Source organism: Colius striatus, chromosome 2 (genome assembly GCF_028858725.1).
Source record: "Colius striatus isolate bColStr4 chromosome 2, bColStr4.1.hap1, whole genome shotgun sequence".
Taxonomy (NCBI): domain Eukaryota; kingdom Metazoa; phylum Chordata; class Aves; order Coliiformes; family Coliidae; genus Colius; species Colius striatus.
In genome coordinates, this window is record NC_084760.1 from 67,895,347 (window position 1) to 67,907,609 (window position 12,263).

Genomic DNA, 12,263 nt, shown 5'->3' on the forward strand with positions numbered 1-12,263 from the left:
TACCCTGAAAGCGTTAGTTTATGGGTAGACAGGCCATGAAAGAAACCTTCTTTTCAGGAAGTTTGTGAAAACATGCTGGGTGTGTGTTTTCACATCCTCGTGTACATGGGGAAAAAAAACCCCAGGAGGAGGCAAGGCTGTGCGGACTTTGGGATTCTTCAAGAGGCCATGAGGTGGCACTCCTTGTCCTTATGGAACACTTCTTCCTCTCCCACCTGTGCGGGAACCGACAGAAAGTGCGGAATCAGGAGGCTGATGTTTCACCCACGCCTGCCCTGCGGGCTGCAGGCGGCTCAGCGGGAACCCTGACCAAGCTGGAGGAGGTGGGATGAGAGGGGAGATCTGCAACTAGCCGAGAGATGAGACGTAAATTCGCGACTGTGTTTTTTCTTTTAGCTTTGCCACAAGGGGGACTTGGAAAGTGAGAGAGTAGCTCCTTTCTCTAGTTCAGGGCTCAGTGAATAACTCAAACGGCATCCTTTGGTGGTCTACACATTCCGCATCCCTTGAATCCATTGCTGCCAAAGCCGTCACCATTTGGCATCACCAGAGCTCTGCAAGAGGGGCAGGACGGAGCTGAAGGAAGCCAGAGGGACTTATAAAGCACAAAACTCCCTTGCCACGGCTGAGCTGGGGAGCTGGAGTGCTGTGACAGGCTGAGGGAAGGGGAGTGTGTTGGAGGTGTGAAAGCTAAAAAAGGGAGATGGCCATGGCCTTAATCCCTCCATTCCCTTTTAGCTTCCACCAGGCCAGGCTGCTTTAAGACTAGATTAAGTTTCTAAGAAGGTGCAGCTTGGCCTGAATAGCTCACCCTGCTTCTGTCCCATCCATCCCCTATCATTTGCATCCCTTCATCTGGGATTTTTTTTGTCCTAATAAGTCTTAGACCTGACGTTTCATAAACTGCATAATAAGGAATGCTTGAAGGAACAAAACCCAAAAGTCTCCCTCCTTGCTTACTTTGAAAGTATTTAACATGTTGTTTTTCTCTAAATGACATCAACCTCTGTGTTCACTGCAACTACCTTCTCTTCAGAGATCTGTCACCAGTTGCATAGAAAGTCTGGGGTAAGATGTGAGCTAGAGCTCAGTGAAGCCCTGGTACAGTATCTTAGCTGTAGAAACAAAGTTTAGTTGGGTTTTAAATTCTAGTAGTAGCTTAATTCATCAATTTACTGATGGAATAGCCACAGGACCTCTGCTCTTACCTTCCTCCTCACTGCTTTTGCCTTCCTACTGACCACTTTGGTCTCTTCCCAGAAGCATCCTAATAATAATCCCCTTTTCTTCCCAGAACAATCTGCTCTGTGGGTGTGCTGCCACCCATTTGTAAGCTGGTTTTGATCCACCAGGAGGGTAGGGGTTGTGTGTTGAGAGAGGCACAAAGCCAAAAAGCCATGCAAATGGCATGCTGGGAGGATGCCCACCTGCAGCCACCATCACAGGCTCTCAGCACTCTCCTGCAGCCAGCACACAGCAGGATGCAGCACCTGCAACGGGCTTGGGGAAGTGCTGGCTATTTTATTAATCTCAAGGGCAGCACTTGTCAGAAGTGCTCAGAAGCAAGACAACAATTTGACAGGAGCAATTTATTTTTTACCCATTACTTCATTTTGAACACAGCAGCCTAAGTCCAATGGGTTTGGCCTGTTCAATGTGTAACCCAGCACACACTTGTGATTTTGCAGGCATTGCTCCCAAGGCTCTTAGGGGCTGTGCTATTTCTAGTGCACAACACATCTCACATGAGCTGCTTTTCAACCAACAGCACAACTAACTCACTGGTGTGTGACAGGACCACGTAACTTGGCACACACTGCTCCAGATAACACAGCAGCAGAAGGATTCTGTATAAAGTCTGGACTGTTCTGGCAGATGGCAAACAGAAACTCCTCTAAAGGGGAGTCATCCAAGGATAAAACACCCCAGGGGCTCCAGAGAGGATGGCACCTGTAACAGGTGGGGTATGAAAAGCTGAAAGTAAGGGACTTCAGTCTTAAATCTTCTGTGGGAGAGGCTGCTAGGAATTATCTGGGTTATTCCTTTGATTTGCATTTAGCAGTACCTACACAGGAAATTTAATTAAAACCTAAGAAACAACTCTATTTCAGTGAGGGTAGCTGAAGATGGAAACAGGTTGCCTGGAGAAGTTGTGGACTTTCTGTCCTTTTAAAGACACTCAAACCCCAGCTGAACACGACCCTGGGCAGCCAGCTCTGCGTGACCCCACTCAAGGGCAATGAAACTGGACTAGGCCATCTCCAGGAGCTCCTTCCCACCTCTGCAGCCCTGGGTTTCTCCCTAACAACCCCATGAGCACTTCAGGACAAAGTGAAACTACTTCTGAAGGCAGTTAAGATCCACTTGCTTGTCCTTGCACTGGCACAAATCAGGAGTGCCCACACTCTCTCTAAAAATCAGTTTATTTCCAGCTGCATATTCTTCCTCATCCAGTTCTCATCGCTGCCACCCCCTAGACCATGTCCATGAGGGGTAAGTCCTCCATCCCATGCATCAGAGACTGGGAGACCTCAGGCAGGAGCTGGGCATGTGCCAGAGCAAGAAGAGGCAGGACGAAGCTCTGCCCTGTCAAGCTGGGTGCTGGGTCACCGCTGCTCGACTTGTCCTGCAAAGGCAGGTTTCAATTGCTGTTGCCTCACCAAGCCACGCTGGGAGTGGCAAAGGATTATGAACTAAAGCTCTGATGTAATTAACTCTGAATGTCCTCATAAGAGATTTAGAAGGCAGGAAAAGCATCTGATGACAGGAAATAGGAGGTATTTCAGGCACTGCAAAACCCTACAAGACCATTCAAGCTAGCTGGCAACATTTCCCAAGTAGTTTGTCAGAGATGAGAAGACACCACCTGAGAGGTCCTTCTCCTAACTTTTGGCTCTAACTTTTGCATCTCAAAAGGCAGTTTTGCCAAAGCAGACACATGTCCTGGGTGGTAAGCAATGCCACAGCTTTGGAGCTGTTTGCAAGGTGTTACAGACACAAGCATCCCATGAAGGATGAACGAGGAGGACCTCATTTGGAAGAAAATGCTGAAAAGTTGCCTTAATGCAGCCTTCCTATTAATCTCTTTACAGGCTCCAGAAATGTTACCTTTGGCCCTTACCTTCTGCAGTGGAGAACTCCCACACTAAAGCTGTGCTTTGTGCCCTGAGTAGCACAGGCCCTGAATCACACATGGGGTCCTTGTCAGTCCATGCTCTCACCCTGCAGCAGGTACTGAGGGAAACATTGCCTTAATTTCCTGGGGAAAGGGGGGAGGGAGCATAGGCCTCTGGTATCAGGCAAGCATCCCTCATTCACCTTTGAGCTGTTATCTGATGGGCCAATCCCATCCTTGAGTATTTGCACCTGTGGCTGTGGATTTGTGTCGAGGGGCTATCCCATTTTCAGGAGATTGACAAGTAGACGCCCTGTTTGTGAATCTTGCACCCTTTTCCAGCCTCCTTCTGTCTCTCCCTTTCTTTGATAGAAAGGTTATCCAAGCTTGGTATGAAATTGCTCCTGGGTGATGCGAGCATGGGTAGATATCAGTGTCAGCTGAAGGGCATGTCCCATGAACTGCCACGGGTCAGCCGTGTCATGTGTAATTCCAGAGCCTCTGCCAGCGGAGCAACCTCAGCAACTCAAGATTAGTTTGCTTCCCTGAGATGGTCGGCAGCTTGCCACACTGAGCTTTTGTCCAGCAGCACCAGCTCAGGGTATGTAGGAGCAGTAGCCAGAGGCTGCCATAACTTGGCAGCCGCTCTTCTCTAGGAACTTCTTTTTTTGCAACTCTTGGCCAAGGGCTTAGGTAGCACCCGGCCACCTGGAAAGGCAGGCACCAGACTGCTGCCAGCCTTCACCTCAGCAAAGAAAACCCCCAATCACTTTCTTCAGCCAAGTATTTCATAATTTAATCCAAATCTCACAGCAGGGGTGTAGTAGAAAAGCCTGTCAGGATGCGGGACAGCACTTGGGGAGCTGATGCAACCAGGTCAGCGTGAGGCAGGAGAAGCCCTGTGCACAGGTGGGAACAGAACGGCAAGGGAAGGGGCCAAGGAGGGAGGAAGCAGAGCTGTTCTCCCTGCACTCTTGCCTGAGGAAACTAGAGCAGATCTGCAAACCTGCTGGAAGCACTGGAGGTGTAACCAACCTCCTCCTACTTCCCCTACTCCTTCACCCCTACACCGGTAGATGTTCAGTCATAGTGGTAGATGAGGCCTCGCATGTGAACAGGAGCTTACACCACTGCAATCAATAATACAGCAAAAGCCTCCCAACTCAAATACACATCTTTTGACTGCTACAAGCAAAACCAACTTCTGTTTGGGGAGCACAACATCCTCCACCTCAAATAGACTCTCTGGCACCTAGAAGGCATTTTTATGTTCTTACGGAGAAGCTTTGTTGCAGCTCAGATACCAGAGAGGCCCAGTCACCCACTCGTGCTCCCACTGTGTACTTCTGCATCTCCAAAGGGTTTCTGCATCCCTCTCCCTCTGCCATGTGCAATAAGGATCACCCAAACCCTCTGCACCCTCTTTGCCTGGATCTGTATCCGCCTGATTTTTACCACAGTCTCCACATGCCCTCCCTGTTTACGTCACTGTGTAATGTTACATGGTTATGAAGTTGCAGCAGCTCGTAACTATAGACAGTTGTTTCCCACTTGTGCAGTTTTCTTTTTTAAGAAAACAAAAATGTTCTCATAGTGTAAGCAGGGAAAAATAAAAAGGAATCTAAGCAGTTTAAAAATTGCTACCTACATCCCATTAAAGACTTCTACACATAAGAAAAAATTATGCCCAAAGAGAATTAACTTAGCACAGTTTTTGCTTGTTCATTACAATATGACTCTGCAGAACGTGTGCCCAGCAGCACAGTACTTGCTATTATGTTGTGGATAGGGAACGGGAAATGAAGGGAAAATAAATACGCCCACTCCAGACAGCTCAACCCTTGCTCTTTGTTATCAGGAACACCATCAGCTGGACTCTCATCTCAGAAAACAGATTCTGTTATTACCCATGGACCCAATTACCTTTGCCAAATGTTTGTAGTGTCCACAGTCACATCCTCCTTGGAGAAATATTTCTCTCCTTGATGTCCAAAGATGTTACCAAGTGCTCAAATAAAAGCAGTTCTTCTGAAATATCATTCAGTCCTGGTAATCCAAGGTTATACCAACAGCCAAGATTGCACTCTGCAGATTTAGCCCAGTGGTGTTTAGTTTGTTGCTGACTACTGGTTTATTGGGGTTTCTTTTGACAGATTCACTCCCATCTTCACTGTATGGAAAAACTCTGGATTGTAACAGCAATTAATCAAGCTCCAATATTCTGGTTCCTTTATAGCTGCCATCATATCCTCTGTTATAATGCAATCTTTACTTGGAGCTTTATGAAGCTTGCTTACCATACAGTCAACTAAGAAAAAAATACATTTACAACCTAAAATGACTTGCCTGAAGATAGTTCTGATAGTTTGGATTTTTGTTTGACCCTTGTTTTCTTCAGGTAATAAAAAACCAGCTTGTAACCCAATATAATATTTGGATATTAAGCTTTGTTTCAAATCGTTACATTTTAGTTACTCTGGATTCATCTCCCATTTAAAAGCAAAAATAAAATTGAACCACCCCAGCCCTTGAAACAAGACCAGGAGAGGGAGTGGTTCCACCGTGGCAAACCACAGACATGCAGACCGGCCCATAAGGAGCACTGGATTCACATGGTGACCTTTCAGAGATGAGATTTTACTTCCCATCCCCAGCAGCATTTCAAAGACAGAATGGGTTTCCAGTTTAGATGCTGCTCTTAAGCCAGGAGTCAGGCATATGTGACAAGTGCAGAGTCCTGCATCTGGGAAAGAACAACCCCATGCACCAGTACAGGCTGGGGATTGACCTGCTGGAGAGCAGCTCTGCAGAGACAGACCTGGGAGTGCTGGTTGATAATAAACTAACCATGAGCCAGCAATGTGCCCTCGTGGCCAAGAAGGCCAATGGCATCCTGGGATGCATCAGGAAGAGTGTGGTCAGTAGGTCAAGGGAGGTTCTGCTCCCCTTCTACTCTGCCCTGGTGAGGCCTCATCTGGAGTCCTGTGTCCAGTTCTGGGCTCCGCAGCTCAAGAGGGACAGAGAACTTCTGGAGAGAGTCCAGCACAGGGCCACCAAGATGATCAGGGGACTGGAGCATCTTCCTTACGAGGAAAGGCTGCAGGAACTGGGGTTGTTTAGTCTGGAGAAGAGGAGACTGAGGGGGGATCTCATTAATATTTACAAATATCTAAATGGTTGATGCAGGAGGTTGGTATATCACTTTTTTTCTATAGTACCTAGCAACAGGACAAGGGGTAATGGGATGAAGCTGGAACACAAAAAGTTCCATTTAAACATAAGGAAAAACTATTTCACTGAGGGAGTCTTGGCACAGGCTGCCCAGGGAGGGCGTGGAGTCTCCTGCTCTGGAGGTTTTCAAAACCTGCCTGGAGGTGTTCCTGTGTGATCTAATCTAGGTGGACCTGTTTTAGCAGTGGGTTTGGACTAGATGAACTCTAAAGGTCCCTTCCAACTGTTACCATTCTGTGATCCATGTGCTTTACATCCCTCTCTACTCCGATGTAGTGCATGCCATACAAAGACGCTTGTACTGGACTAAAAGTGTTTGTTAAAAGAGCTGGTTACCTTTCTCAGCATTTATCACCATGTTATACAGAAAGCATTTACAGCAAATTCTCCTGAAAAACTCAAACTATTACCAATAGAAGCTTAATTCTGAGCTAGTCATTTAATAAGAGGGGAAAAATACCCTCAAAGTCCAACAACTTACAACTAAAAGACAATTAAACCAACCCCTTGTTCAAGCAAAAAGTTATAAACCTCTTTAGACATATGCTATTTTGCAACACAAATCCATGAAGAGAAATGGATACATCAGCAACTGTGTTTCCTGAGGCAAACATATTGTGCATTCTTTCTCCTCACACATGTTCCTCCCCAAAGCTGACATCTACAGCAGACTTTCACTTAGTGTCTCATACTCCTCATACCATTCCCCACTTTTTAAGTCTGATGCTTAAGTCCCATCTTCCTTTATCATTTCTATTCAACTCATCCCTTCCTTCCTCTTCTGCTAAGGACTTGAGTCTATCCCCAGTGGGTTGGTGGTTTGCGTCTCATCTGTTTCTTTCACTTTACAGCCAAGTCTTAGTACCTGGCTCTGGGGAAACACTTGATGAGACTGAGTGAGTATAAGCAAAAGTCAACAGAGCAAATTCCCTCTGGAACTGGTTCTGCCTGGTAGCACAGAGGACTTTGAAACCTGCTTCTGTCAGCTGCTGTCCACCCCCACCAGATAGGCTCAGGCAACTCAGATTCAGGAGATGCTCCAGAGTGAACACGGCTCCTGCAGCAGTGTAATAACATAACCAGACTTCACTGCATTTGCACTATGTACTTAAATTCAAGCTTTATATCTGCAAAAAAGCTGAGTATTTTATGTGAAAGCTGATGATAGGAGAAACCCAAGTTTCTGTAGATTCACACTCCCTCACCTCCCCCTCCCCCCAAAAAAGTAGATGAGATCCAAATCCAGTTAAGTCACATGAAGTCATTCAAACTCTTTGTTGTTCAGTACTCAATTCCCACCATGTTACTCTCTAACTGCACATCTGCATGCCTGCAGGTAAAGATACACAGGCTGCAGGGTGTTGAGACTTTGAGTTGGCTGTTGCCACTTCGCACTCTCCTCACATCTTCAAAGCATTCAGCAAGCACAAAACTGTACTTTCCAGTCTGATTATATTTATCAGTATCACTTCAGAGATTTGATTTTTCCACTCCTGATCTTGAAGTGGTCAGTCCAGACAGATGTTTTGCGTAAGATACAGGTGTAAGCTAACTTCCTCTCAGGTTTGCAAGCATCTTTCTTTTCAGAAACTCAAGAGACACTTCATCTTTCCCTGTGCAGTGTTTGACTTTGCTATGCAAAATGATCCCCCTGCATATTATACAACTACGTAATAACAACAACAATAAAAGTGTCAGGTCTACACAAGATGGTTGCAAATGCTAGAAAGGCTTCTTCCTTGTTCAGCGTAAAACAAAGATGAGGAAGAGGTATCTCAAGAGAACATGTAAGAAGTTATCCAGCACTAAAGTATGGAAAAAGCCTCAAAGCACTTTGGGATCAGCTCAGTGCTGCTGTATTTCAGTTTCAGCCTAACACACTGGCAAGAACCACCCCACCACCTTAGAGCACAACAGGTACTCATGGGCCATGAAAGGTGTACTAAGGGTATCTGACTCATTAGGAGATCCAGGTAGCTCTTCCAGAACTGCTACAAGACAAACAAGCATACATAGGGAGGCTTCACAGGAGTTGGAGCAATGGCTGAAGCACAGCTAATCAGTTGTTTCCTTGATCACCACACAGCCATTACAAAGCTCATAAAAAAGTTTAGGGAAATTGTGTGGCATGTCATTTGGGTTGGCATTTCTAGGCTCTACAATTCTTCTGCCATTTTCAAAGAGCTCATAATTCATCAGGAGCTGTGTTAGACTGAAGAGCTCTCATCAAACCTTACAAATCCTGTTTGAAGAGGACTATCATTTTGCATCTTGTGCAGCTGTCAGAAAGCAGTGAATAAAACCAGAGCTGCCTCTATGCCCATCACTGCTCTTCAGCCACCTTAAACTTGGCGCTGTTTTTGAGGGAGGAAATCATCAGGAAAATCATCACCACACTGAGGTAACTGTAGGCAGTCAAAAAAAAACCCCAGACCCTTCTCCAGAGCAGATACAGCTCTGATTTAAAACACAACACTCCCCAGAAAATCTCCAATGAAACAAATCAAAACACTCCCCACAAAACCATCAAAAATCCACATGTTCCCTTTTATCAGGACACATTTAGAATTTGTTGCTATGGAGTAGTTTTAAAAGTCACAAAGACTACAAATAAGCAAATAATTTTCAAGAACCTTTATACATCATCTTTTTTAATTAGATTAGCTTTACAAGCAACTTGAGAGCTCTTTCATAATGAACACTGCTTTTCAAATTACACAACTTTATAGGCAACCTGTAAATGAATCCTGAATTTCTTTGCCTGCTATAGATAAAGGTCTCACATTTCACAGCCAGCTAACATTATGAATAAAAATAGCATTATGAAGCTTTATCTTTAACCAGGACTAGACACATACAGATCATAAGACAGATTAAAAAATGGTTTTAAAACAAGGACCTGCTTGGTGATACTCAAGACTGAATATTCAACCGACATGAAATGAACAGTTTCTAAAAGACATGGAAGAAATGGGTGACTTGATTCGTTGACCCTATTGTCATGACTTACAGGGAGTGAAAAATTAAGCACTTTTTAAACCTGTCTGGCAAGCACAAACCTACAATATGATTAGAACTTGATACGTCGTGTAACTGCGGGAGTTTGAATTACAGAGGGACTGAAATGAGTTTAAAGGCTTATGCTTTACATTTCTGAAACAAAACCAACCAAGTCTCCACTAAAGTAGCACTAAAGAAGATCAAGTAGAAGAGGTGGCTTTTTCACTTGTTTCATTGGTAGCCTAAATGCACTGCAAGACCAGACAGTAATGAAGATTTGCACTCCTTGGCCAGGTTGGCAGAGGCACTTACAGTAAAAGGTATCTTGTCTGTGTTTCTGGGAAGGAAAGGGGAAGAGAACTGTAAAGGGCAAGAACTTAATTAAAAAAAAAAAAAGGTGAAAGAAAAACAAAATTGGGATTTCTGTTGGTTCTCCTAAATGATATACCAATACTAAATTTTTCCCCTTCTGTCAGTTTGTTACTAAACAATTAGCTTTTTCATGTTTTACATGAACAATAGTAATCTTTTTAATAAAAAATTACTGAGCTTTCCATAGAAAAGGTCTCTAATTGAATACAAACTATACAGATGCTAAAATTGTCACAAGTTGTAATATATACAGAAATAATTTCTGTACACTCACATTGTTTTGGCTAAATAAGGAAATAAGGGACAGGTAGAAAACTGCAGTGGGTAAGTTGATCAACCCCCAAACTCCTGTAAATATGGATGCTGTCTCTTCTAGGTTTCCTTTTGTTTTCTCAAGCTTTTAAAGCTCAGGAACAAAAAATAAAATTAAAAAAAAAAAGAAGGAAAAAAATTATCAGTGTCCAAAATATCCACTTTAAAAAAAATAATATTAAAGTTTCTTCACATCTCACTTTTATTCTGTGATGTCTCCTCTCCTTGATAAAATGAAAACAACATAAAAGAAAAGAAATATTTTCTTACTAAATACTTCTCTCAGTACTGATCAAAGGGCAGTACCTTTTTGGGGAAATCTTTCAGACCAGTAAAAACCTAAAAGATGTCTTGCACAAGGAGCCTAGAGTGATGCACTTGAGCTTCAGTGTGCTGACCACCTCCTTTGATACTATATGATAGATCAAGGTGTCAACTTACAGACTGCGTGGGACACCAACACTTCAAAAGGAAATTTTTAAAGTGAATTTTAGATATTCAATTAACTTATATACAGAGAAAAAGTGGGTGGCAAGTATTCTTTAGAAAAGGGAGAAAGCTCAAAATTTTCTGTCAAGTATGTAAGGAGGTTCTGGGTACCTCTAATAGCCTAGGAAAGCCCTTGTATACTCTTGTAACTCGAGGGTATCTACCAGGTCCCCAAAGCCAATGACAGCAACCGATAGTGGCAAGTTCACTTAGTGCCAGTCACTTAAAACATAAAAAATAAAAATAATAAAAAAAAAAACAACCCAACCAATCCAAACAAACAAACAAACAAACAAAAACCCCAGAGAAGAGACAGAAACTTCTCCTCTATGGGTTTAACATACAAAACCACAAATTGAATGTTACTATAGCGAGATACAGATTTGCTTCTGTTAATAAGGTTCGAGAGGACATAGTCAAAAAAAACCCCAATACAGCAGCAATTTTTAAAAGTTAAGATTAGTGTGAGATATGATATAAAACAATCAGGTTTTTAGCTGGTAATTAAAGTGCTCCTTTTCTGACTTAAGGTGTAAAGAAAATTAAAGTGATTATCAGTTACTGGCAACCCTTACATTAAACTAGGTCTTTCATGGCAGAGGAGAACAGTAGGAACAGTTTTACAAAAATAGATCCATGTTATTTTGGAGAATACTGCAAATTTCTTTTTTTACATTTTTTTTCTCTTTTTTTTTTTTTTGAAGCTTTTCTCTTTTTTTTTTCTTTTTTTTAAGACTCAATTTTGATAAACTGTACCTGGTCATACAAAAATTACCCAAAATCCAAACTTTTACCATATAAAAAAAGGGAGAGATGAATTGGATTCAGCTGGATGACAGATCTGGCAAAATATAAGGATGGACAAATTCTGTGTAGGGCACTTATTTATGTCCAGATGCATAAGCTGTTTCTTACTGATTGCTTATCTTCTTCACGTAAGCAGTCACAGGCCTGGAGTCACAATCACATAGTACAATGCTTCAGCAGTCAAAGAACCTTCTATTTGATGCAACATTGAAACACTGCTTGCTTCTTTATTAAAATGTTGGTTTGCTGTTGATTTTCCTTTATCTTGTTATTCACATTCAAAAGTTAATAGATAGCATCAAGATTTATCAGGGAGAATAGCAAGGGGAGTTGCTAGATCAAAGGATTATAAAACGTCTTTGCCAACTGAGTCAGAAGGTTTATTAAGTTCAACCCTCACACCTTTTTCACCTGCAGAAATATGAAAAAGAAATCAGTATTATTCTTCAGCATTTATGAAGGGACAGTCTATAGAATTGCTACATCCATTTCCAGATTAGCTTTACGAGAGTACTTCAAAGACTGGCTAGTACACATGATCTAGCAAGACAGGTATTTTTGTGTACATGCTCTGCATCCTGTGCTCTGTAAAGTTTAACAGGCCATGGTTACTTGTCATCTCAAAAAGCTGGCGTGTGCCTGGCTGCCCAAATAGAAACCTGGATACTTTGCATCATACGTGCAGTTCCGAAGCTCATCATCTCAGTCTTTATAAAGGGGAGCTTTGAAAATGGCCAGCTGAGAACCTGTAGATGCTGTCCATTATTCTGCGTCAGAATATCTAGAGTTTCTGTGTATGTACCCCTGTAAAGAAACTCTGAGCATTTTTGAAATCCAACATTCCTGCTCGCTGCTAAAAAGTAAAACAAACCCACCAACCAACTCGCACCTCTTCTGTCTTTTTTTCCCTTAAAAAAGTGACTTATGTAACTTCAGG

General features: G+C 43.0%; 1 protein-coding gene across 2 annotated transcripts in view; it reads right to left on the reverse strand.

Moving 5' to 3' along the window:
• Nucleotides 1-8,965: 8,965 nt before the first annotated feature.
• The window catches only part of EGLN1 (egl-9 family hypoxia inducible factor 1), a 35,665-nt gene continuing 32,367 nt past the window's right edge, over nucleotides 8,966-12,263 (reverse strand). For both annotated transcript variants that reach the window (XM_061990988.1, XM_061990987.1), the window contains one exon: nucleotides 8,966-11,737. In XM_061990988.1, coding sequence (XP_061846972.1) covers nucleotides 11,734-11,737 — 4 coding nt within the window. In that variant the 3' untranslated portion in view covers nucleotides 8,966-11,733. The remainder of the gene's footprint in view (nucleotides 11,738-12,263) is intronic.